At 40.8% G+C, this 25,722-nt stretch overlaps 1 protein-coding gene across 1 annotated transcript in view; it reads right to left on the bottom strand.

Moving 5' to 3' along the window:
- The window catches only part of SYT10 (synaptotagmin 10), a 50,593-nt gene that overhangs the window by 15,237 nt on the left and 9,634 nt on the right, over positions 1-25,722 (bottom strand). Inside the window, exon 3 of the mRNA XM_073329970.1 lies at positions 17,806-18,370. Within this exon, the coding sequence (XP_073186071.1) occupies positions 17,806-18,370 (565 nt within the window). The remainder of the gene's footprint in view (positions 1-17,805; positions 18,371-25,722) is intronic.

A 25,722-nucleotide genomic window follows, 5' to 3' on the forward strand; every position in this document is an offset into this window, starting at 1 on the left:
GTTTGAAAGGGCCCAGGTGGGGAAAGAACAGTTTTGTGACATTTATGTTTGTTCAAAGACCCCAAACCACACATCCCACTTATCCCCCATCTTTCCATCCCCATATGAATGGGAGCTGCATGGAAGCAAGATGGGGGTGGTTGGTGGCTTGTGTGCTGGCCTGCCGATGTTTGGCAGTGGAAAGGGAACTGTTTGATTGTCCAGCGAAAGCCATAGTCATTCATTCTCCCTGTGACCATTTCAAATGTTTATTACTGTTCCCAGTCCCTGGTGTCTAGCCTCTCCCTGCACTGAGCCACCCTGCAGTAGCCAGCAGAAGATAGGGTGGGTGAAGCATCTGCTTTGCCAGTTGCACACACAAAGTGCTATGTCCCTTAGCAGTGGAGAGGTAACAGGCTTGAGGTGTTAGTCTGAAAGTTCAGGGAAGAAAATACACTTGCAGCACAGCTACCCATTTCCCTGTCCTTTTCCAATGCTGGTCGCTGGACATGGGGCCTGAACTTTCTGGTGATGCAGGGAAGGTTAGGGGGTGGGTGGATGTTCGTTGTGGTTCTTTGTTCCTCTTCCATGGAACTCTGTCTGCTAGCTTAAAATACAGTCAACTTCTTCTTGAATTACTTCCCAGTCCTGTAAGCATAATTCAGCAAATGTTTGGTGTAGGAGAGATTCAAGCTGGTTGTTCAGGTTCTGTGGCAGGGCAAATGTGTTTGGTTCACCTTTGTAGCTCTCCAAACCCCTCCACTCAGCAATATGTAGAGAGGTGACCTTCAGAAGAAACATTGCACTGGCATAGGAGGCCAGATCTCCTCCACAGGACTGGTAAACTACTGCTCTTTTCCATCCCAATACCTCAAACACTGCTTTGTTCTCCAAATGATGCCTGTCTTTTCAAGAACAAATAGATGCCTGGTAATGTACCCCCAAAAGGAACCAACCCCCACCCCAAATGGCTCCTTGATGCACTGTAAACATTACAACATTTTAATAACAGTACTGCAGGAACCTTACCATTATTTGCCTCAACTCCTTCCTTGTGGGCTGCAAAAGTTGTCTGAGAAGGAAGGATGCTGTAAACAGTTGCATTCCTGTGATATTAAAAAGTATCAACATTGTGGCCTTCAGGAGCACAGTTAAGTTGTGTGTGTGTTGGGGAGAGGGTGTTCATAGGTTCCTTCAAAAGAGAAATGAAATATAACACTACCCTTGTGTTTGACTCAGCAGGATGTTCTGATGCCAACGGGGTACCCATTCTGCCAGGAGGGCAGGAGCAGCACTGCAGAGACAGAGGAGGCAGGCAGACAGACTGGAGCATCTGCTCATTGCAATACACAAGAGAAGTCAGGAACAGTTTTGCTTTCTTTGGGCATGGAACAATCAAGCTCTTAGGCAGGGTGGGGCACTGATGAACCAGTTCCTGAATCTAGAGCAGGGGTCGGCAACCTTTCAGAAGTGGTGTGCCGAGTCTTCACTTATTCACTCTAATCTAAGGTTTCGCGTGCCCGTAATGCATTTTAACGTTTTTAGAAGGTCTTTTTCTATAAGTCTATAATATACAACTAAACTATTGTTGTATGTAAAGTAAATAAGGTTTTTAAAATGTTTAAGAAGCTTCATTTAAAATTATATTAATATGCAGAGCCCCCCGGACCGGTGGGCAGGACCCGGGCCGTGTGAGTGCTGCTGAAAATCAGCTCATGTGGTGCCTTCGGCACGCGTGCCATAGGTTGCCTACCCCTGCTCTAGAGTCATGCCACAGGGAATGGGAGTATGCCCCGTGGGTAAGAGGATCATGCACTCATGCAGTCACTAGTACAGCTGGGGGTGGAAAGCTTTTGAGACCCACCTGCTGCTGTTGCCTGGGAACAGGCAGCACCTCCTCCTCTCCCTACTCCTCTTCCAGGTGCCTCACAGGCTGCTGCTGATCCAACACTACCCACTCCACAGTGGGGAGGAACACGCTGATCTCCTGGCACAATACCCTTCGCCGGCACCCAAAAGCCCTCGCTGGGAGAACCCCTCCAAAGCATACAGATGTTGAAAAATGAGCCTGAGCCCCACCCATTAGCCCAGCCAGTGTTCATCCCTCACACTCCATGCAGGAGATGTCCCCTCATCTTCCCCACACTTTTTCTCTTCTAGTCTCCCCTTGTCAGGGGAAGGGGCAGGACAAGGAGACAGGTCCACAAAAGTAATGTTTGCACATTGCTCAGGGAATTTGATCCAGTTTTTGGTTCATTCGCAGTTCCAGTTAAAAACCTATTTTTGTTCTATGTTCCATAGACCTTTTAAATAAAAGTTATTGTTCACTTCACTTGTGTGGGCACCTTGCTTTCCGAGTATCATCAGTGAGATATTTCCCACACATTTGGGATGGGTCAGCAGGATGCATAGCAAATGACTATCAGTTCTGTAACTTTCTAATGCAATGATGCCATAGAAAGACAATGAATTTTCTGTCCCTCCCACAAATCCTTCCCCCCCGTTGCCATGAATTTCCCAATGTTTAACAAAGAGAGAGAGAGAGAGAGAAAAGAGAGCAGGGTTTATGACAATGAACAAAGCTCTGAAAAAACTGTTGTTGTCCAATGCACCAGAACAAAAATCAGAGGAGTTTACTTAAAATGTCTTTATGGCTTTGTCAATAATTTAACTGACAATACAGAGAAAGGAAACAAAACTAAACTAATACTGAAGATGTCTTACGCTGAGCAGTGCTTTTATGACCCTTCTTCCTTCACCCTGTCAAACAGTTGCGACATGCCACCAGGGGAGTACTCCCACATAGCGGCTGATCAGTTCTGTGATCACTAGTTGCAGAAAAGATTGCGAAGAAGGAACAAGTGAACCCCCCCCAAAACCTTACAGAACTGTTTTTCAGTTACTTTCAGAATGATTAAGTAGTCCCCAGAGAGCACCATGAAACAGAGTTGTTAACCTATAACAAAAAGATCACTCAGTGCTGGCACTGAATTGCTTTTACACCCTCGAAACTGAAACCAAAACCACAGCCAAAGGGATTGACCCTGAGGAGGAACCCTCACATAATGGTCTGCCTTCATTTGGTACATTAACATGGGTGAAATTCTATGGCCTGCGTTGTGCAGGAGGTCAGACTAGATGATCATAACGGTCCCTTCTGACCTTAGTATCTATGAATCTATGACACATAAGCTGCAGGGATCAAAACCCACCAATGGATGCCACAACACAACTATATAGCAATGCTCTATTGAGCTTCTACAGCAGCACTGTAGCATCACATAACATCCTTTGGTGTCCCTTGGCACAGACCAAAGTCACCTTCTGTTCCCCCACTGTTCCATGGTGTGCAAGCAAATAGCACCACAAATGTCCCTTGCCCTCTAGGAGCTGTGTGCACATGTTTGGGATCTGGCTGCTTGTCTTGTGCCTGCTCAGTGCAGAAGTAGTCCCCCTTATCCTCACATAAATTGGGCAAGGCACAGCATACCACGATTATGCAAAATACATAGGACACATGGGTATCCAGAGGGGTCCGACAGTATCACCAGCAAGGTGTCAGCCTCCCAAATACACACTTGTAGCCAGACAGCCAGCCCCCCCCCACCTCAGACCAGCATTGCTGGAAACACAGGAGGAAGCCGGAACAGGGCACTTAACATATATTCCAGCACAGCCTTTGAAGCTGTGAAAGCACAGGTGTGCTGCTACAATGTGCCTCTGGGAACATATACAACAATTAAGCTCACAGCAGGCAGAGGCCCTGTGACAGACATGGCTCTTAGCCCCTACTAAATAGCGTGATGCACACACCCCAACATCCTAGATGGGAAAATATTTACCCTGATAAAAGGAATGTCCAGTAGTCGAAACTTATTGTTTCTCTCCCTTGCAAGTGTAAACTACTCTTGCGAAAGCTGGTGTCGCCCAGACAGACCAGCCTCAATTTGGCATAAGAAAGGAGAAAGAGAATAAAGGAGTACAGAGGTATAAGTAGGGGACCTACAGCATCATGATTTTTGAGTGCTTTTCACTATCTATCTGCTGGTCAGATAAGTGACAGCCTTCCAAGGCTTCTGCAGCTAAGAGGGTCCCTAAGCCTTGTCCCTTATTCGTCTTTCCGCGGAATTGAGTGACCGATCCTGGCTTGGCACCGCTGGAATCGAGAGATGCAAGGAGGGTAAGAAGCACCCACACCTGATCTCCTATCTTTAGTGTACACATATTTTGAAATAGAGCTCTATACTTTGTTTTCTTTCTTTGGGATTGTGGCTTCAGTTTTGTAACTTGTTTGTGTGTGTAACATCTCTACATTTAAATAAGTAGGCACTAGCAATTTTGTAACCACATGATTAGAATCTAGCTTAATAAATTTTGGTAACCATTTGTGCATAAGCCTGACTTGTTTTCTCTGGTTTACTGTAAAGCAGCCAACACAATTAAAGAACCTCAGCCGTTTTGGCTCTAAAGCCTGGCCATTAGGTGAGAGTACTAAGAGCCTAGCATTGAGTTGTGCCGCCTCCACGGGGCAAACTCTTGAGGCACCTGTCAGTCAATCCTGGCTGCCTGCTGCGAAGGAGCTCTGAGCTCTAGCAGTTAAAGTCACAGGTGTGGAGAGGCTCTTAGTGCTGCCATTGGGGCACCTGTCAGTCAGTACTGACTGCCCGCTGCGAAGGAGCTCTGAGCTCTAGCGGTTAAAGTCACGGGTGGTTAGGACCTTGGGGCATCCATCAGCCTAGCCCGGGCTGCCCGCCACGAAGGGACAGTGCGTCTTAGCGGTTAAAGTCACGGATGGTGTAAACGGGCATAGCTGGCACCTCACCAAGCATCCTTGGCCGTCGGCTAACAACACTCCACCATCATTCTGCAGCTACTTAGTCTGTAGCTGAATTCTCTTTTTCTTGGATCAGCAATGTTGGGATACAACTTCATGAGCCAAGTTAGGAATGGGTCTGTGGGGTGCCCCAAAATAAATGTCAGACCAGAAACACTGTATATAACCACGTCATTTCTGGGGAATAAAGTTCCTTCTTTCCCCCTGCAATACAATCCCAGTCCCCTGAGCACCCTGGCATCATGGACTTTTCCTGTGTCCCCAACATTGGTGATCATGCACCAACCACTGTGGTCCACCAAGACTTCAAGAATGAGTGAATTGTAACTTTTTGGTTCACATATTCACTTGCCCCCTTTGGTGGATAAAGTATTGGGATGTGTGTTCCCTCGATGGCCCCTGCACAGTTCAGAAACCCATTCCTCTGAAATCCAGCTACAATTACAGGGACCTGGGTGGATCTCAGTATTGATAGCCTGGCAAACCTATACAGCCACCACCCTGACAGTTGACTTCCCAACCTCAAATTGGTTTGCAACGTACCAGTAGCTGTCAGGTGCTGTAGCTACCCGCTTCTGTACTGGTACGGGTTTCTGAAATTGAGTGGCATGGCACTGGAGTGTTGGTGCCAACTCCTCACATAACTCCATGAAGGTTTGCTTCCTCATTTGGAAGTTCTGCAGCTACTGGTCATCCTTCCAGGTTTCCAAGACGATGTGGTCTGACCATGTTGTGCTGGCTTTCCAGGACCAGAAGTGGCAATCCAGCCATGAGCATACTACTGCAATCGCAGAATTCAATGTATCTGTTCCATGGGACTATAGTGGATTTTCGTTAATCCTCTCGGTCAGCTCTCTTCAGCATCTCAACTATTTCTGGACCAATTCCATCCAGTATAAGTGAATGAACCCACATGAACATTTGTCCTGCAAGCAGGAGCAGATCCACATCATCATGGACTTGGTTCTATGTCTTCCACATGGTTTGGTAGAAAGGAGAGGTGAGGGAGAGTTGCCATTGCCAACTGTGTGAAGGTAGCATCTAGTACCAGCAACACAAAGCCAGGCGATTCCCAGAGTGTCTCCTATGACATGCAGGTCCCTGGGATACTGTCCCTGCAATAGTAGTGCTGCCATCTTGTACCAAATATGGGGCAGCATGGATACAGGTATATATGCCTGTGCACAGTGTCTAGCTGTGCCCAGCACTGCATATGTAGACACTTGGCACTGGTATGGGTTCCATGTATTAGTAATACTTGGAAACGTACATGGGGTGTACATACAGATATAGCTTATATATTTTATTCACCCGCCCATAGTATTCTTTTCTAATAGTTTGGGTCCCTCTGGGTAACATTTTTGAAGGTGCCTAAATGACATAGTAGCCAAAGTCCCATTGACTTTGAATAAGTCGTAGGCACCTAAATCACTTAGGTGCTCTTGAAAATTCTACCCTATATCACTTTATGTCACACCAGTTCACTAAGTTTTACCTCAGCCACCTGACCAGAATATCTCAGTGCTATCAGACTTCATAAAACCAAGGTGTAGATTGTCTGCAATGTTCACTTTTGTATCTCCAACACACTTGTTTATATGACCTGTGACTCAAGAGATACAAGCACAAAGAATTCCAGTCCACAGTTAATCAGATAAGTATTTATTTAACTATAACATCAAGAATTAAGCTTGCCAGAGTTTATTTTAGAAGCAGACTTTTATACTGAATGTTTTATTTTATTCATAATGGCTACAGGTTTTTTTCTTTTTTTTTTAGGCAACTCCAGTGAAGTTTTCCAAATTTCATTAGTGTATTGTGAGTTTTTCATCTTCTTAAATTAAATTAAGGTTTCAGTTAAGAGCTAGCCTTACTGAGAGATACTGCTTTACTTTCAGATCCACACTGCTCATATGATTCACTGCCAAAGGCTTGCAATAACTTGTACGAAAAAAAAAAAGCAACACTGAGAACAGATACAATAAAACATCCACTTGGTGGTGAGTATCTTTTATCTATTTGTTTCCTTGTTTTGAACACAAGCCATTATACAGAACCGTGGAACTGAAACAATGGTAAGCACTATACCAGCTTACATTTATTTCTATTGCTCCCTGTTTACATGACTAGCCAATATATTTCTGTCATGGTGAGGCAAGAAAGAAATACAAAAATAGGAGAAACAAAATTCAAAATAAAGGTGTCCACTATTCATATCAACTCAATTATTTAACTATAAAATATAGATTCCTTAGACAGCATTAAATTCTTATCCTTCACCTAGGGACCAACTCTACAACCACTCCTAAGTGACCCTGAACATGTAAAACTCCTGTTAGGTTCAATGGGAGTTTTTTGAGTTCACTGTCTGTCAGCTGGGAGCTTGATCCAGGGGCCACTGAAATCAATGGATAGATTACCATTGTCTTGTAATCACTGTCATCTGGCCCACTGGAGAAAACTAAAGCTGCACCCATTCTCTACCTCTACCCACCTATGTGGGAGAGGTAGCAGCAATTCTGCAAATGCTGCTAGGCATGATGCAGGTAACCATGCAGAAGTGTAAGGAGGTGCCTCATACGCCCTTGTTCCCCGGTGGAGTGCCCAGGATGGTCCATGACATGGCCCTTAGGACTTTAGTTGCTGGAGAAAGCTTCACTCTTTCCCACTCAGACACAGACTTATGGGTTTTCCCAGTTGTTCTCAATGGTTTCCATATCAAATGTCTTCAGTACACAATTAAAAACACAGTTCTATAGCTGCAAGCCCTGCAAACTCAACTGGGAATCAAACAACGTCCTTTCCTACTCTGATAACATCATCAGAAATTCTAACCCAAATGAGGCATGTTGGTGATGTAGCTAACCTGAAGCCTGTATGCCTATTCCCTGCAATATCAGGGAAAGATATTGCAATAAGAATGTATTAATTCTGTTGATGGGAGAGCTGGGACAGATTCCATCTCACTTTCCAATAGCTTTGTGGGTTCTACAGTGCTAACAGGAAGAAAAAGCAAACAGGGAGCAGATCTGTGAAGTAAGAAGGCGTCATTTTTGCATTATCATTTTTCTGACCATAACTGTAGTCTAAGCAGTTACTGTATTGTCACATCATTATTTCCTCTCTGATTTTTCAAACTTCCCAAGTGACTCAAATTAACTCCTTCAGCAGCATTTTTCAGTTCACTACTGCCATGGGCTAGTTAGATATTACAAGGGCTTGGAACTTTATATTGTTTTATTCATGCTAGTTGGTGATTAATTGCTAGTATTAAAATAATAGCTATCCATTTAATTAATACTGAATTACAATGGACATCCCCTAGAATACTGCTGATGACAATAATACCATTCAGATTATTACAATGAAAACCAGAGGAATTCATAACTATTTTGGCTATTATTAATCAATATTTAGTGACTTTACCAGAAATTTTCTGTTAAATACAATGTAAATTTTTTTTAATACTAGATATTGTGTGACAGTAAAATAGCAAAAATATTCGTGGGCAGCATTTTCTACTTCTATATGCCATTATGTAGATTTCTAGCAAACCATTCTACACATCTTCGTTATCACCACTTTTTGGTTCACTTTCCAAATGAATCTAATTTACGCTATTATTTTATTAAATAGTGAGTCCTTTTTTCAGTTCCACAAGATGACATTAAAAATACCTACAATGGTCTCATCTCCCTCATAGACAGTGAGCTCCAGCAGCATCAGTTAGCTCTAGTACAGTCTCTAGTTACATTATATGACACTATTTTGAAAATCCAAATGATTTAGGACCCTATTCTGCCACTTTTACTCACATTGAACAGTACCTTACTCTGGTATACTAACATTAATTTCAACAGAAAGCTGGCAGAATCCGTCATGAGATAGTTTGAAATGACAGGAAAGCACAAAAAAGATGTTTTCTGATTTTTAGGGACATTTCAATGTTCCTGGTTTCCACCAAAAAATGTCCGAATGAGTTTTAACATACAGAACAATTGCACATTCCAATATCCAATCAGGGAGTAAATAAAACAATGTTGAAAAATCAGATTATTTTGTGGGTTGGGTGGAAATTAAAGAGGCGATGGGCCTTGGCCTCCAAGAGCATGATAGAATTGCTCTCAGAATTAGGTTACAAAAATTATAACTGTACTAGAGGAACCAGTGTCATCTCAATGAAAGATTACATAGGACCCAAACTAACAATTGTGATGTTTGTCTGTCTGTGTATTATGAGCTCATCATTGTGGTATTTACCTTGTAAAAAATTACATGAAGTCACATGGGCTTTTCAAAAATGCCTCTGGCAGATAGGAGCACTAATCCTATTGACTTTCAATGGAATTTATTCTTTTCAAAACATCATCTCCAGATGATATTTTGTTCTCTTCCCTTTTCCAGGCACATGAATTTCATTCTTTTTTTCCTTCCCAGCATCATCTATTGACTTAGTTATTCTGCTGGGAGATTAGTGTTATTGTGGGAAGCTAGGCCATGGAGATGGGTTTTACGTTTTGACCTGAAGGCAGTGATGGCTGGTATTAAAAGCTGCTAATAGCGCAAACAACATCAGCATGTCCAATTAGCCTCTATCCATAACTACAAGAATAGCATCTGAAGCCTGAATAGGTCTAGAGCGAGGTATATGTGATTGCCCATTTTTAAAAAAATGTGGTATACAAACACTTACACCCTATTCAGTAATACCTTCCACTTATTCATATTCAAAGTGCTTGACAGACAATAATTAATCCCATATCACTGCTTTAGCTCTTGGATTTAATCTTCACTCACAATACTGTGTCTATAAGGATGCATATCTTGCACCATTACTATCTCCAGTTTACCTATGGAGAAACTTTGACACAGAGATGTTAGTGACTTATCCAAGGACAAAGGAGTCATTGTCATAGCTTGAACTAGGAGTCAAGAGTTTCTTGCTCCAAGTCCTTTAATCAGACCACTATATAGCATACCTCTTCCTATTGGTAGTCTGGTATCCAAACGTGCAGAGGCACACAAAGGTTAACCTGCATAGATTCTACATTTATATCAATAAAAAGCAGAGATTTTATCTTTACTTATACAGTACCCAGTACACTGAGGTGCCCATCCTCATGGAGGCCTTAGGAGCCTACTGTAATGTAAATGTAAATAGTATCAGCTATCGTTAATGTGGCATATGGATCAGATTTAGAAAGTATCAGAGGATGGAAGGTTATACAAGAACACTTAAACAGGGCTGGAAGGGGTTAACGTGGCCAGGTAAGCTATTGACTCCACAGGCTGCACCTGCAGGAAGAGCCAGGGAGCAAGAATTAATTGCAAGCAGGCTCAGCTGGGCAGGAAGAGGCAGAACCTATAAAACCAGGAAGCTGGCAACAGATTGAGGCAGCAGTCACTCCCTGGGAAGAGGGAGGAGGGTTTGGAGCTGGTACTCCCAGAAAAAGTGGGGAACCAGGAGTGGTAGAAAGCAGTCCAGGTAAGAAGCAGTAGGGGTTGGGAGAGTGCAGCCCAGAACCGCTGGATTAAGGGTCCCTGGACTGGAACCCAGAGTAGAGGGCAAGCCGAGGTTCCCTTACCAGCCACTAAAGGATTGGCACCTGAGGCAGTGAATGGGAAGACTGTCCAGGACTGCTCAAAGAAAGACTCTGATAAACCCGGAAGTGGGAGGACAAAGGGTCAAGTCACGAAGAGAACCCTGTGGTTCCTGAAATGAGAGAGGAGCTGCAGACATGAGAAAGAGATGGTGTGACATTGTGTGACCACATGAAGGACATTGATTATGAGAGCCAGAGTGACCAAGAGGAGGCTCCAGACAAGCAATGAGTGGAGCACCCCATGACAGATTTAGAAATATAAGAGTCCAACCCAGCAAGGACTTCACATGCCAAATTCTCATTAAGATGGAGTAGACTATTTCTTTTATTGGGGTTCTTTGCATATTTCTTTATATTAAAAACCATCAAAGTGCAGCTGGAAGGATTCATTTATTTTTTCATTGGTTGCCTTTCATTTTTTAAAAATCAGTGGATACAATGAGCATGTTTTGTGTGCATACTGGTTTCATTTTCTTGAACCTTGTTACAACAGATTAAGTGAAGTCTATGACTCCAACCTTGGAAAAGGGATGGCAATACACTTAGGCACTCTAAGGGAGCCGAATGTGACCGTATATGGACTCTCTCAAAAGCTTTGAATAAGAATCAGGTTCCATGGATCTAGAACATAAGATACTCCCAGAGCTTCCATATATCTGCAGCCCCTCATAAGGAGTCCAAGAATGCATCATTATCCTGGATATGGTGTTCATTTAAATTCTCAGCACATTTTACTGTTTCTATCAAATGGAATATCTTGATATCGTTGGGCATACTAAGAAATGTTACATAAAATATTTAAAATTCTCCATCTCTAAATTGACAACTATGTGTACGTATGCTTATGCTTGCAAAATGCATTGAGTTTCTTATAGTTTTCATTTATTAAAAATACTACATTTCTATGTGTAGTAAATATTACCTAGATGTATCTCTTGTATATAACTAATTTCTACTGTGTATGGTAAGAAAAATGACATAATAAAATCAATATTTTCTGTAATATAATTAATGCAAGTGTTCAAAAAAATTTCTTCTGTACATAACATATTGTTAGTTAGACATCTATTACAAAATTTCTGTGACTGGCTGAAGATTCCAACTCACACATTATCTTTTCTCAAATGAATATGTCCATAATAGTTGGGGGGGAACGGGAGAGCCAGTAAGCTGGTCTACACAGTGGGACAGGAAAGCTACATTAAAGTTAATTTAAGAAAGAAGATGAATACATTTCATGCTTTTGACCAGAAAATCCTGGTTGAACTACAGCATAGCTCTTGGAAAGACATCCAATCTTGATTTAGAGACTTTGAGTGATAGAGAATCCCCCATATTGCTATGTATATTGTTCTAATGGTTAATTACCCTCACTGTTAAAATGTTCACTTTATTCCTGGTCTGAATTTGTCTAGCTTCAGTTTCCAGCAATTGGATATCATTATCCCTTTTTCTGCTAGAACCAAGAAACCTGGCACCAGAAACCTTATCCCCATGTAGGTGTCTTTTAATGGAGAAAGGGGGACTAAGGGAATTCTTAGCCATACTCTACTTGCAGAACAGGATATGAATATTTGTCTGTGGGAGGGAGGTGGTCCTGGGAAGGCTTGAAAGTCTGAGGAGATGCGACTCACCCTTTATTTGGTGATCCCCAATCCCCAGATCCAGACCTAGGGTTGGCTCCCAGTTACCTACAGTGTCAGTAAATCTCTAGGCATGCTTCCTGTGTACTGGAAAGCATGCCTGGACCCATTGGCCAGAGGTAATAAACCCCACAAAACAAACAAACCTGTCCAAAACATGGGGAAGATGGGAGTGAGGCAAGGGGGAAAGAAGTATCAGAGGAATATACCTATGGGTGGTGTCTCATTCACCTTGCTCCTGCTTCAGACATTCAATTTTTAAAATTATCAGCTGATCACTAATACGGGCAGGCCATCTTGTGATGAAATCCATTTCCACTAAAGCACATTCATGTACCCAAGCATAGCTTTTCTCATTCCACATTAATGGCACTAAAGGAAGCAGAAAAGTGCTTAAGTAAAAAAAAAAAAAAACTGTTCAAGGCGTAAAGTTTATTCTCAATGTCTGCTGAATCAGTTTGAGCACCTACTTCTCAAGGCATGACCCAAATCCTATGGACTTTACTTGCCGGATCCAAAACCTTTTGGCATCTTACCATTGACTTCACTAGACTTTTGAATAGGTTCTTAGAGTATAAATTCCTCATCTTATCTACTTAAGCATTGCTTAACCCAGTGCAGAATTGGACCCTCAGTCTTACAGTTTCTGCAATGTAAGAACTGGAAATCGTTAACACTAACCTGATTTTCATGAATATGAAATAGCTAAAATAAACTACAAAATAATCCAAAACACAAGTTCATGGTAGCACATTCCAGCTTGTATATGTTAGTGATTTATTATAGTATAGTTTTATTTTGCCAGTAAAAATAATCCAGTCAACTACTGAAAAAATGTTGTTAATAATTCAAAGATTCAAAAAGTCTATAAAGTCCCAATATGGCTATACATAACTACAAATTACTTTAATTTTCACATGTTCATTGGTAGTCATTTCTAAGTGGTAGCCACTTTGAAAACAGGCTATTTGCACTAATTCAATACTGTACATAAAGTTGTGTTTACAGTTATAAGCTCCTTGCTGAATGACTGAAGCTCAGAACACAGCCACTACTTCCTAAACTGCATACTTATGATTTGAAATTGTAAAATAGTGGTTCATTAACACTAAACAAGATACTACCACGCTAAACTAAGCACTATAATTAGGCGGGTTTTGTTTCTCAATGTGAGGAGAGTTGTACTAATATCAGCAGCCAAGAACAGCAATAATTCTCAGCTACATGCATATTAGTATGTCTCTCCCAGTAGCACCATTTGGTATGGCATTCTAGTCTGCCCAAAAAGATGTCCAATAAGTTTAGAATGACGAGATCATTTTGGTTTATCAAGTAAAAAGTTTGCATTTTTGCCTGGTCTAAAGGACCAACAAACATTTAAATGTAAAATCTCTCAAAACCCACCAGAATTAATAATAATAAAAAAGCAATGCCATTGGGCTTCTTTTCTGCAAAGAACTTAAGGCACTCATTGAAGTCAAAGCATGTGAAAGTTAAATACATACCTAAGTGCTTTGCTGGATCAAAGCCTATGCCAATGGAAAGCTGGGATTTTAAGTTTTAAGCCCTGAATGTTCATTGGAAACATAAAGAGATGTTAATATTTTTACCTCAGCTGTAATTTCAATTAAAGTCTAAAAGACCATTTGAGTCCCATTTGCTGCTGACATCATGAATATTTGCTGTTTCCACCTTCAAGAGGAAGACGTTTGACTTATTTAGATATTATAGTATGATATTTTCTCTACTTAGTCTGATTTGCTTGTGAAATCATCAGCAGTATGAGTCTCAAATGGCCTATTAGACTTCTCTAGAAGAGGGAGCCAGATGGTTTTCCTTTACCTTTTGTGTGACTAACTTAATTTTCAGATATTTAATATACGAAAACAAATGTATTAGCTAGTTGACACTCATGCTTTATCATCATCTATAGGTAGGGCCCTACCAAATTCATGGCCATGAAAAATGCATCAGGGACCGTGAAATATGGTCTTTTGTGTGCTTTTACCATACAGATTTCACAGGCGAGACCAGCGTTTCTCAAACTGGGGGTCCTGACCCAAAAGAGAGCTGCGGCGGGGGGGGGTGGTCACAAGATTATTTTAGCGGGGTTGCGGTATTGCCACCCTTACTTCTGTGCTGCTGCCTTCAGAGTTGGGCAGCCAGAGACTGGCGGCTGCTGACTGAGGGCCCAGGTCTGCAGACAGCAGAGCAGAAGTAAGGGTGGCAATACCCTTCCATGCCATCCTTACTTCTGCGCTGCTGCTGGTGGTAGCTCTGCCTTCAGAGCTGGGCTCCCAGCCAGTGGCCCTGGCTCTCCAGCTGCTCAGCTCTGAAGGTAGCCACCACCAGCAGCAGTGCAGAAGTAGGGATGGCAGTACCTGCAACACCCCCTATAATAACCTTGCAATGCCCCTCCCAACTCCTGTTTGGGTCAGGACCCCTAAAATTACAACATCATGAAATTTCAGATTTAAATAGCTGAAATCATGAAATTTATGATTTAAAAAATCCTATGACTGTGAAATTGACCAAAATGGCCTCTGAATTTGGCGGGGCCTTATATATAGGTATATGTCTACACTGCAGTTAAACACCTATGGCTAGTCTGTGTCAGCTGACTCAAGCTGGGGCTGAGGGGCTGTTAAATTGCAGTGTAGATGTTCGGGCTTGGACTGGAGCTCAGGCCCTGAGACTCTTCCCCCCTGGCAGCATCCTGGAACTTAGGCTCCAGCATGAGCCCGAACATCTACACTGCAATTTTAAAGCCAAATAGCCCAAGCTGCAAGAGCCCAAGTCAGCTAACACAGGCCAGCCATAGGGGTTTAATTGCAAAGTAGATATACCCTTAGGTACTCAAATGGCACCTGTTATCATAGCATCTGATCTGAGTGCCTCACAATCTTTAAAGCATTTATCCTCAGAACACTCCTGGGCTGTATTATCATTTCAATTTTGTAGAATGAGGAACTGAGACAGAGACAGACTAAGGTCATGTCTAGACTTACCTCTGGAGCAATCGATCCAGAGGGGGTCGATTTACCACGTCTAGTGAAGACACGATAAATCGACCACCGAGTGCTCTCCCATCAACTCTGGTACGCCACCGGAGTGAGAAGCGTTGGCGGAGTCAACGGGGGAGTGTCAGCAGTCGACCTACCGCAGTGAAGACACCGTGGTAAGTAGATCTAAGTACGTTGACTTCAGCTCTGTTATTCATGTAGCTGAAGTTGCGTAACTTAGATCGATGCCCCACTAGTGTAGACCAGGCCTAAGTGCAACATCATCCAAGAAGCTTACAGAAGAGCAGGGAATTGAACCCAGGACCAAGGCTAGCATTCTGAATCATCCTTTCCATGTTTAAGATCCACTGTTTCATGTACTTGCCAGGCCAAAGAAATATTTTGGCAGTCTGTTAACTCTTCAGAGGTATTGGTACTGGACCTATGATCAGAAAGAAAGTAGGTCCCTGTATCCTACCCATATCTGCACCACTGAGCTGCACCCAGAAGCTAGAACCTCCAAAGCACTACCATCCACTTGAATCTAGCAGTACCCAGTGCCACCACTTCTGATATGCCTGTCCTGAGGGTGGAGAGAACAAAGGGGAGGGTGATTCCTTCCTCCCTGAGGTTTGTAGGGGTAAAAGAAAAGAGGAGTTGTCTTCCCACATTAAAGAGGAGGAATGCCTGCGGTAGCCTGTGGTTTGTAATTTGGCCAATCCACCCCTCTAAAAAATTGCATGAGTTCACCACTATATCCCAGCTCTTGCTTAGACTTTCAGTCAAGCTGATCACTTTGTTCAGGAGGAAATAAATTAAAATGCATATGAATGATTTTTTATTTTATTTAATTTTTAACTCCACTGGTATTGTACAGAAGAGAACAAACCATCCTAAACTTGTAGAATTAACTAGTGAATGTTTGGAAAACCCTTCAAGATCCTTGGAGGAAAGGTGCTATATAAGTGCAAAGCATTATCATCATCATGAAACAGACTGGCCTTCAAGAATAGACTTCTAAAAACAAAATAATATGCTCAAGAGGACTAAGAAAATGATGAAAAAAACAATTTCATATTCAGCCAAGAAATATTTTAATGTTACCTATGAACCTTTAAAGTCTGCACAATGTAGCAACCAGGGCTGACGCCAGAAAGGGCAGTGGAGCTAGCTGAGACAGTTGTTCCAGTCCTGTGCATGAGATGTTGGTGCTCACTGGTACCTCTAGTGGTGGGTCAGTGCTAATGCACTGCTCTCTAGAGCAGCACAGGGTCTCACTAAGTGCAACAGCAACAGGAGGCTAAGGTGGCGATGCCATTAGCAGCTGCAGCTGTAGAAGAGAGGCAGCAGCAGGTGACTGCTGAGGAGGTGCCAGGCAGCATGAAGAGAGCCTGAAATGAAGCCCTGAACAGACCCTGGCTATTCCAAGATCCTGGAAAAGGCGCAAAATGGAAGGCAGACTGGGAATGGAGAAAAACAGGGGCACAGGGGACACAAATGAAGGGAGACGTGAAAAGATGAAGGAGGGTGAAAAAAAACAGGGCAGAGAGACGAGGGTGTGTGTGTATGTGAGAGAGAGAGAGAGAGAGAGAGAGAGAGAGAGAGAGAGAGAAAAGGGCACAAATAGAGGGCAGAGAAAAGGGGGGAACAGCAAATGGAAGAAGGGAGCCAAGGCCATCAATGTGAAGGGGGAAGGAGGAAAACAACAAATGCGGGACAGAGACAAGGTAAGAGAGTGAGTCCTCTGGGAGAAAAGGGGAAAACAGAAAGGATGGTGTAGAGCTCCCACCTTGAGGGAGCAGCCCTGCTTGTGTTTTATCTCTTAGACCCACTAAATCTTAGGGGCAGCGCTGGCAGCAGCCCACCTCCTACCGAAAACGCATGGATAAGGAAGGCATATGGCTCAGAGTGACGTAGATCCCCTCAGTACAACAACATAACAGGAAGTTTCCTTATGAACAGTGTAGTATTTTAGAGAAAACTGATTTGTTTTCTGAAACCATCTATCTGATTCCGAGTGGAAAAGATGAGTTTGGCCTTTTGACCAGTAAAGATAAGGTTGGGAGGTAGCATTTGTTAGTAGTTGCAGCATGTCACCTATTTGCTTCTGTTCACAGGTGAATTTTATAGGCTACAGTTCTCACTTGAAACAGTAAACCAATTCTCTCTGTTTCGAAATGCTCCCCCATACGTCCTTCTGCTCTCTATCAACATTGAGTGTCTACAGTAGACATTAGCAACAAAGAATACATAGATATTTCATATAGGATACCCTGTGCATGGGACAGCTGTTAGAAATCATTTTAGACACTGGATCATCTTAACCTCCATCTCTTTTTTCATTTAGATTCCAATATGTGAAAGGCGGTTAATAATACCAAGGTGGTTTCATGGCATATTAGTACATGAACATTTTGAAGGACAATGTGGAAATGTACATATGTTTTGCTAACAGGAAAATATTAACTGTTCCTGTTAAACAGTGACACTTAGGGGTGTTTTATTTAATTAATAAATCTAATTTCCATTTGTGTAGTGTGTCATGAGAGTAACTATGTTCCCAGAAGAGTTTTTTTTAAATTACATTTCACGGCTTCCCAATCATCTTATTTTCCATGCTCAAAGGAAAACACTGGCAACTCTTTCTTTCAATCTGTGCTGATAGACAGTATATGCTTTCCATAAAGTACAAAGGAGAAATTAAAATATCATCAATTTGAACACTTTTGGGACACATTACTTACTGTGGTGGCACAGTGGATGTCTTTCCACACAGTGGCTTCCCTGGAGAGATCAGAGACTTCAAAAAAGTTATCAAGAATAACTTCCCCAATCATGTCATGTCTAGAAAATCTGTCAAAATCATATACACTGAAATGCAATTTCCTGTTGCTGAGCTGATCATAGGCTACAGGAAACTGAAAGGTTTCATCAAAGACAGGATTTAAAGTCTTTCTGTGAACCCGTGTCTGAAACTTCTTTTTCCTGTCTGGGAGAAGGTAAATCTTAACATACGGGTCTGAGGTTCCTGTGAAGTCTTTAGCAGGTAGCTCTAAGGCTTTGACAATGGTAACAACAAGGAGTTCATTTTCATAATCATACTGGAGAGTAAAGTTAAGTTTCCCACAGATTTTCACATCTTCTTGCTTGTCTTCCGCATCAACAGACTTCTGTTTATAGAGTTCTGGTTTTATTCGCCCAATGCTGGTTGTTGTCTCACCCCGTTGTAAAATCGGATCTGTCCCCATGTTAAAATCAACACTGGACACTTGCATCTGCCTTGGCAAGTGCCTCCTGAAAGAATTATGCCTGCACACACAAAAAATTAGCTTGGATTATCTCCATGAAAATGTATGGGTTTTCCCCAAATAAAAATAAGAACAAAAATTCTAAACAAATCAAAGCTTAGGTTTAAAAACAAAGAAATTGTTGTGGAAATCCAGCCTTGAACTAAGAATTACCATTAACACCATACAACATAATTTTACATGAAAATGGAACTTCTTATCCCAAAGGACACCCAATTTCCTAGCAATACAACACATACCTTGTTTTGAAAAATGTGTACCTGAAACTGCAGTAGAAATTATATGACTCCCCAAACTTCAGTAAGACTAAAACATCACTGTAAATTAATAACTTCATTTTTATGGTAAGTGCCATATGATTTTTTTTAATAATCAGAATTGGCCAGGACTTCAGTTTTATATCTCATAAAATCGGAACTCTAACCCTGATCCCTAGCACCATGCTGGGGTATTAGTACAGTGTTGTTACACAGGAAAAAGTACGGCCTACCACTCATCATCAACACTTCCTGTACCTCTTGGGCATTCCCTTGGAGGTTTTCCATCTAAGTATTTAAGAGGTTCAACACTTCTCAACTTGCGAGATCTGTAAAGATCATAAGGTACTAGGCCTGCAGGTAAAAGTACAGCATTTAAACAGTAGAGGCCCTGATCCTGTAAAGATATATACACGTGCTTAAATCTTTTCAGGATTAAGATTATAGTTGGATTCTCGACTGGTGATTTAACATTTTATTCTAGTCGTTCTACCATTTAAAGCTTTATTAGACATTTGTTTCTTCCATTTTTTCCTGCTTTCCTATTCATCCTACAGTGTGTCAGAAGATGAATTCACTTAATGATACCAAAAGAAATTATTTTTAAACCCTCCTAATTTGGATTGCAGTATAGTACATTCATGATACTTAAGGCCTTATGCTGTCTACAATAACAGTGGGAATTTTGCCATTGCCTTCAAAAAGAGTAGGATCTGGCCTATTATGTGTTTTACAGTAGTATAAACTGTAGGATAATATACTTACTATATTTAATCTGGTGAAGACTTTGTGTAACCTAAATGTCCATTTGATTTTTCTGCCATTATAAAATTTCCCTAGTAAGCTGTGCTGTAACAAAGTCACAGATTACTCCTATGACTACACTTATACTTAGTTGCCATTAAAAACCAATTTAATTGTCAGAATTTCCTCACTTTTGAACAATCTATTACTTATTAATGCCAGATGTAAATGTGCATTATTGCTCAGTTCTCCCCACTGTTCAGCATGCTGAAACCAAGAGGAGTCACAGCTGTATGTTTATTTCTTTAAACCAGGAAAACAAATTCTCCATTTGAAAATGATTATGAGTAATTTCATGGAAAATATTCTTATTTATGCTGTATGGGAGAGGCTGCACAATGAACAAAACTGCTGTGGATCCTCTGAGTGCTGCACCAAGGGGGCAATCTGCAGCCATTAAATAATGAACAAGAACATTTTCCATTCTGGATGCCTTAGGGGTGTTGACTGCAGGGAATGGTCTCAACACAGCCATAATTTGGATTTGAACTGGTTACAGGAAATCTCAGTATTTTAAACCTGAAAGTTAGATGACTAAAACACACTTCTGATCGCACACATTTCTGTGTCAGAGAGAAACTCTCAAGCTGAACCCTAACCAAATTTTAAAAAAATAGGTTAAATATAGGCTCAGGTGCCACAAATGTCCTCGAGTCCGCCTGCAAATTTGGAGGGATTTATAATCACACATTTTTCAAAAATGTTTTTCTCCTCCATGCTGTATGAAAAAGTCTACACAAACAACAGAAGACTCTGACTATGCAGTGGAAACTGTGAAATAAACTGCTGTCAGAGGAACAAAGTAAGCAAACTAGAAACATACAAAAAATGTTCTTTGATCTCTTGCATTTATAATAATCTGCGGTAGCATTTGTAAAAATAGTAGGTAACATTTTTTGAACAAATCTAATTTCTAAGTTGCAAGAGTCCTTTCAAAATTAAAAATATTCACACACACACACACACACACCCTGTAATATCCTCCAATGAAACTAGTCACTAGTTTTAAGTGTCACTTGATAAAACAGTGCAGCTGTAGGATTGCTCTCTGTGGGAACCAAGGCTCAGTAGCACTCTTACTCTACTAAGCCAATGCCCTAATTACACAGTACTTAGTGAATGTTCTGAGTCACAACTTTTCAACAAGACAGATAATTACTCTTTTAATTATTAAGGTGCTTCACTGTTGTCATGGCAACATAGTTACGTTCCTTTCTTCTGCAATAACAAAGGGATTAATGACTGTTATACTGAAGTGCAAGGATCTCAGCCAATCGCATTGTGGAGATGCTGCACAGTTACAGACTCATACCTCTACCAGGGCTTTCAGTGACAAGAGAGTGCAGGCCCATGCACTCTGATTCACTACTGCCCCTAAAATCGTCATCATAAATAATGATACTTAGCTCTTATATAGCATTTTTCATTCGTAGATTTGAAAGTGCTTAAAACTGGCATCCACATCCCCCAAACAAGAACGATTTCCTCAAATCATATGAAAAAAACTTTGTGTCATAAATGTTTACTCCCTAGATATTTTCCAGTAAGAATATTAGTAATTATATAACAATTAGTAACATGACAGTGCTTTCTGTTAACTCAGTCAGACTCACACCCAAAGAAATAAGAGCAGACAGATGAGACTATGATTAAGGCACCGGACTGGAAGTCAGGATATATGAGTTCAATTATTAGCTCTTTTACAGACTTCCTGTGTGACCTTGGGCAAATCACTTAGTCCGTAGTTTAGCCAAACATATAAGTACATGCTTAACTTTAAACATGTGCTTAAGTTAATCCCTAGAATGGAACATAATCACATGCTTAAGTACTTTGCTGAGTATGGATAGACCTAAGGATGTGCTTAAGTACTTTGCTTTCGGATCATGGTGACGCAGTTCCTCATCTGTAAAATGGGGGTGGGGGTGGGTTTTGATAATACTCCTTTTCTCTCAAACTTAAGCTATCTTGTCCAGTTAGATTGTAAGGTATTCAGGGCCTCTTTGTATAATGGGGCTGCATTTTTAGTTGGGGCCTCTAGGCATTACTATAGTACAAATAATAAAGAGTAATAATTTGGCCTTTGGCTTTAGCGTTTACTTAACCCAATATAGGATTATTAACTTGCACAGAGAAAGCACATTCAAGTTATAAACTAATTATAAAATAATGAATAGTATAGAGCAGACAGTTTGGACACACTTATTTCTCCTTTTATATGGTACAAGGATATGGGGACTTACAATGAAATTGTAAGGCGGTAAGTTCGTCTGTTAATGGTTGCTCCAGCCATTAAGCATAAAGGTTTCTCTCTCTTATTTTTAATCATATCTAATGTAACTATTATGTTCTAATTATCTAAATAAATGTCTAATTATTTTTTTCAATCCTAGACTCCTAGTCTGAATCCTACTGTGGTAATTAGTTCCATAGGTCAATTTTGCCCTGCATTTTTTCCCCATTTGATCAGCTTTAAATTTGTTGCCTTTCACTTTTGTTGAAAATTCCCTTGGTCTCGTATTATAAGCAAGGGTAAATAGATGCCCTCAATTTACCATAAATTATTTTGTGTACTTCTATCATCTCCCCTCTTATTCCTCTCCTCTCTAAACTGAACTGTCCCAGTCTTTTCAATATCTCCTCATAGCAAAGTCTCTCCATGCTACTAATGATTTTCATTTCTTCCTCTGGAACTCTTCTATTTTTGCTATATCTGTGTTGACTATAGTGGGAGTTCTTAGCTCAACACCTCTGAAAATCTGTTTGTACGCATGTCAACCTGGGCACCCAAAAATGAAGGTATCCAAAGTTAGAAAGCCACCTTTGCAGATTTGGCCTTAGTGACTTTCTCAAGATCACACAGTGAGTTAGTGGCAGAGTTAAAAATGGAATCTGAGTCTCCTCATAGTCTTGCATTCACCCTACTATGCAGTAGCTGCCTCCTGCAGATTTCAGCTGCCCCCTTCCTTTCTCTATTTTGATTAATTTCTTAAAAAGCAAATAATCTCTCCTGCAAAAGCTACTTTAAATTTTATTCCTACTTAGTTAATTTCAGCGGATGAGCTGGAGGAAGGAAAGAAGAGGAAAGAAAGAAGCTGGGCTGAAGTGGGATTGATTTGGGAGTGTCATGAAGTAGGAAAGAGGAATTTAATAATTTCCACCATGAGACCAACTTCTCTTTTAGAGATGCTATGGATTGTTCCTCTGGATAGTTTCAAGTCTCACTTTCTGTTATAGTGAATTAAATCAAGAGCTGTTTAATAAGCCCAGTTTAGATTTTTCAGTAGTTAAACTAAAGTTGCAAATGGCCAGAGGGCCACAAACTGCTTCTGAAAGGACTTCTGGTATCCTGGGGAAGAAAGAGACCAAACAATTCAAGATCTTTTTTAAAAAATGAAGTTAGATGAAATTTGTTAGAAAACAAATGTAGGTAAGAGTATTTGTAACTTACGCCCCCACTAAGAACTCCAGAATGGATGGCTATGTTACAATAAATAGCTCAAAATGATTTTTAAAAAGTTTTTTCCTTTCTGAAAATGTAAATGATCAGTAATCATTTACATATCATAAAAGTAAGAACATACGCTAGGGAGTGTGTTCCTGGGCCTCTAGTGAGTGTAGTTCTCAAGTGGATAAAGGTACAAACCCAAAATGTACCCAAGAGGTGCAACAATGCTGCAGAAATGTTCGTCCCGTTATAGTTTACTGCTTAGTTGGGATCCAGACACTGAAGAGTGACTTTTTTAATAAGTCAGCCTTCTTCATATTATTACAAGCTATGATAACGATACAAAATGTTCCAGTTAAGCTGAGAAACCTCATTTTTCTGAACATGTCTCTGTGTTAAAAATACTATCCAGAAATTGTGATCAGACACATTATTATGTTTTGAATAATGTATTATATGATTATAGTTATAATCAGTTAATATCATGCAGTTTGTTTGATTAATAATTAACTAATGCAAGAAGACCAACAATGTATCTCATTTGCATGACAGACTCCTGTCCAGATCGTCTGCTCTAAATATAAGTTCAGCATAGGTAATGGGGGCTATTAAGGGTTGGTTACACTCCCGAATTCTCTGCTCCAGTACAGGTTAGAGAAGCCTAGGAGCTACTCTAACTTTAGCCACCTGGCAAACTTTATTGATCAGCTATGCTCAGCTGGCAGATGGTCTGAGGGCAATGCGTTCTGGTCATTTTCTGTTGTGACATGCCCTTTCTGAATAGTCTTCTGCTGAGAGTGGTATAGAAGCCAGCTACACCACTTCTATGCTTGCTAGGGACTCTCCTACTGCTACAGGTATCCCAGTAAGGAAGCTGTAGCAAGATTCTCAGAGTGACACAAAAGGGACTGAGCAATCCAGAGAATTGACCTTTGTGTCTGCTCACCTGATATATAAAGTTTTGGGTCATGATAATTACACTACTGAATGTGAGAGGTTCAAGGAGCAGTAGGCAGACAGCTATATGAAACAAGTGTAGGTATGGGGAAAAGGTATTTGTAAATTCAGAAAGGACCATGTGGAAGGCTACTGTGAAGCTTTTATGGGGGATCTGATTCTAAAAATACACAAGAAAGTATTTTGTATGATAGACACTCAGCTTTGAGGGGAACCCTAAAAGGGCTATGTCTCCAAAGATCCTGCTGTCAAATGGCAGCTCCAAAGCCAGGAGAGATGAAAGGCCGATCTGAGTGAAGTTTTCCCCTTCATAATCTGGAATGAGCAAGAGAGAAAGACCCCCTGGAAACACTACCAGCTGATACAAGTGAGAAGAGGAGAAATAACTGCTTATATTCCTTAAGATTGTCCTCGGCTCCAAGACTTTTTATGGTTTTAGGGTCTGATCCAACGCCCATTAGAAATCTACAGGAATACTTCCATGGACTTGAATGGGCTTTGGATCAGGATCCTAGGAGTTGTTTCCTTTCCTATATGATACCACACGTAGTACTTGGGTTTGTTCTGCAGCTAGATATTTCTTCTATCTATTCATTGGAGGTTTACACTCCCTGATGGAGATTTTGGAGTGTGAGAAGTGATGGTATGGGCAAGAACCTTCCACTTAATATCAAATTATTCTATGTAATATTCTCGTCATGTTAAATGGTACCAACTTTGGTCTTTCTCTGGCCAGAATGACAGTTATGATTTCATGGATATCTCTCCAGCATTTTAAAAAAGTTCCATGTAACAAGTCAGATTCTGTGCTCTGCCTTTTAGGAAGTGGAGCACTGGACTTGGAGCCCAGACAAAGTGGGAGAAAAAGATTGCTTTAAGTCATCTGTGCATCCTCCTAATTCAAGGATGTTTAAGAGGATTGTGCAGTTCCTGGTGTGAGTGAGACCTTCCCTAAGGAATGTTTTGATTTATGACTGCCTCACATGGCTACTTCACAGCCTGGAACAGTAGCAGAACAAAGCACTCCAGCCACTCACCATCCCATTCAGAATACTCCCCCAGCAAATCCCTATGCTCAAGAGGTCAATATAAGGTTCTCTACGTACATATATACTGGGCATAAAGGGGCCACTGTGTGGGACAGAATCTGTCTCAAGATGTCATCTTCAACATTTGCCTGAACTGTTCATGTATTTTTGCTTCAGTTTCAAGTGTACATTGTACAAATCATTTATTGAGTAAAAATGCAATACTTTATATTTAGCATTTATTGTTTTCATTTATGTCATGATTCACAGCACACCTCTTCCCCGCTTTCATTTTCCCTGTGTCTAAAACACATTACTAAATTATTTCAGATGTAGTGATTGATGTTGCATTTCACTGTTTAAATGTCTCATGTACATTAAATACGTAAGTCACAAAAAATTCTATGATATTACAGGCACTACTACGTCACAATATATCTTTAGTTCACCATATATTGACATAATCCAGTACCTGAGATGGACAAACAGTTGGTATTCTCTAAATTGTACCAGGGCTTTCAGAGCTGCTTCAGGTTTATTAAAAAACCCTCTGTATTATAGGTGTAATGTATTAGGAATATTCCACAAAGAGGTATATTTTGTTGAGTGTGGAAATTTTAATCCTTTTAAAATGTCAATCCACATCTTAAAGAAATGTGCATCAACCACGTTTGTAATTTATTTTATGAGTCAAATTTTCAGTTGATGGAGCTGTAAAAATATGCATACCAATTGTACCTGAAAGCAGGAGATGTTCTATAAACTTGCCTGGCTCTGGTAAATTGCCCTAAAAGATCCTTCCTTAATAAAAGTTTGTATGGAAATGTGTCACAAGTACAAATACATTTTTAAGTACAAT

The sequence above is a fragment of the Lepidochelys kempii genome, chromosome 1, assembly GCF_965140265.1.
Source record: "Lepidochelys kempii isolate rLepKem1 chromosome 1, rLepKem1.hap2, whole genome shotgun sequence".
Taxonomy (NCBI): domain Eukaryota; kingdom Metazoa; phylum Chordata; order Testudines; family Cheloniidae; genus Lepidochelys; species Lepidochelys kempii.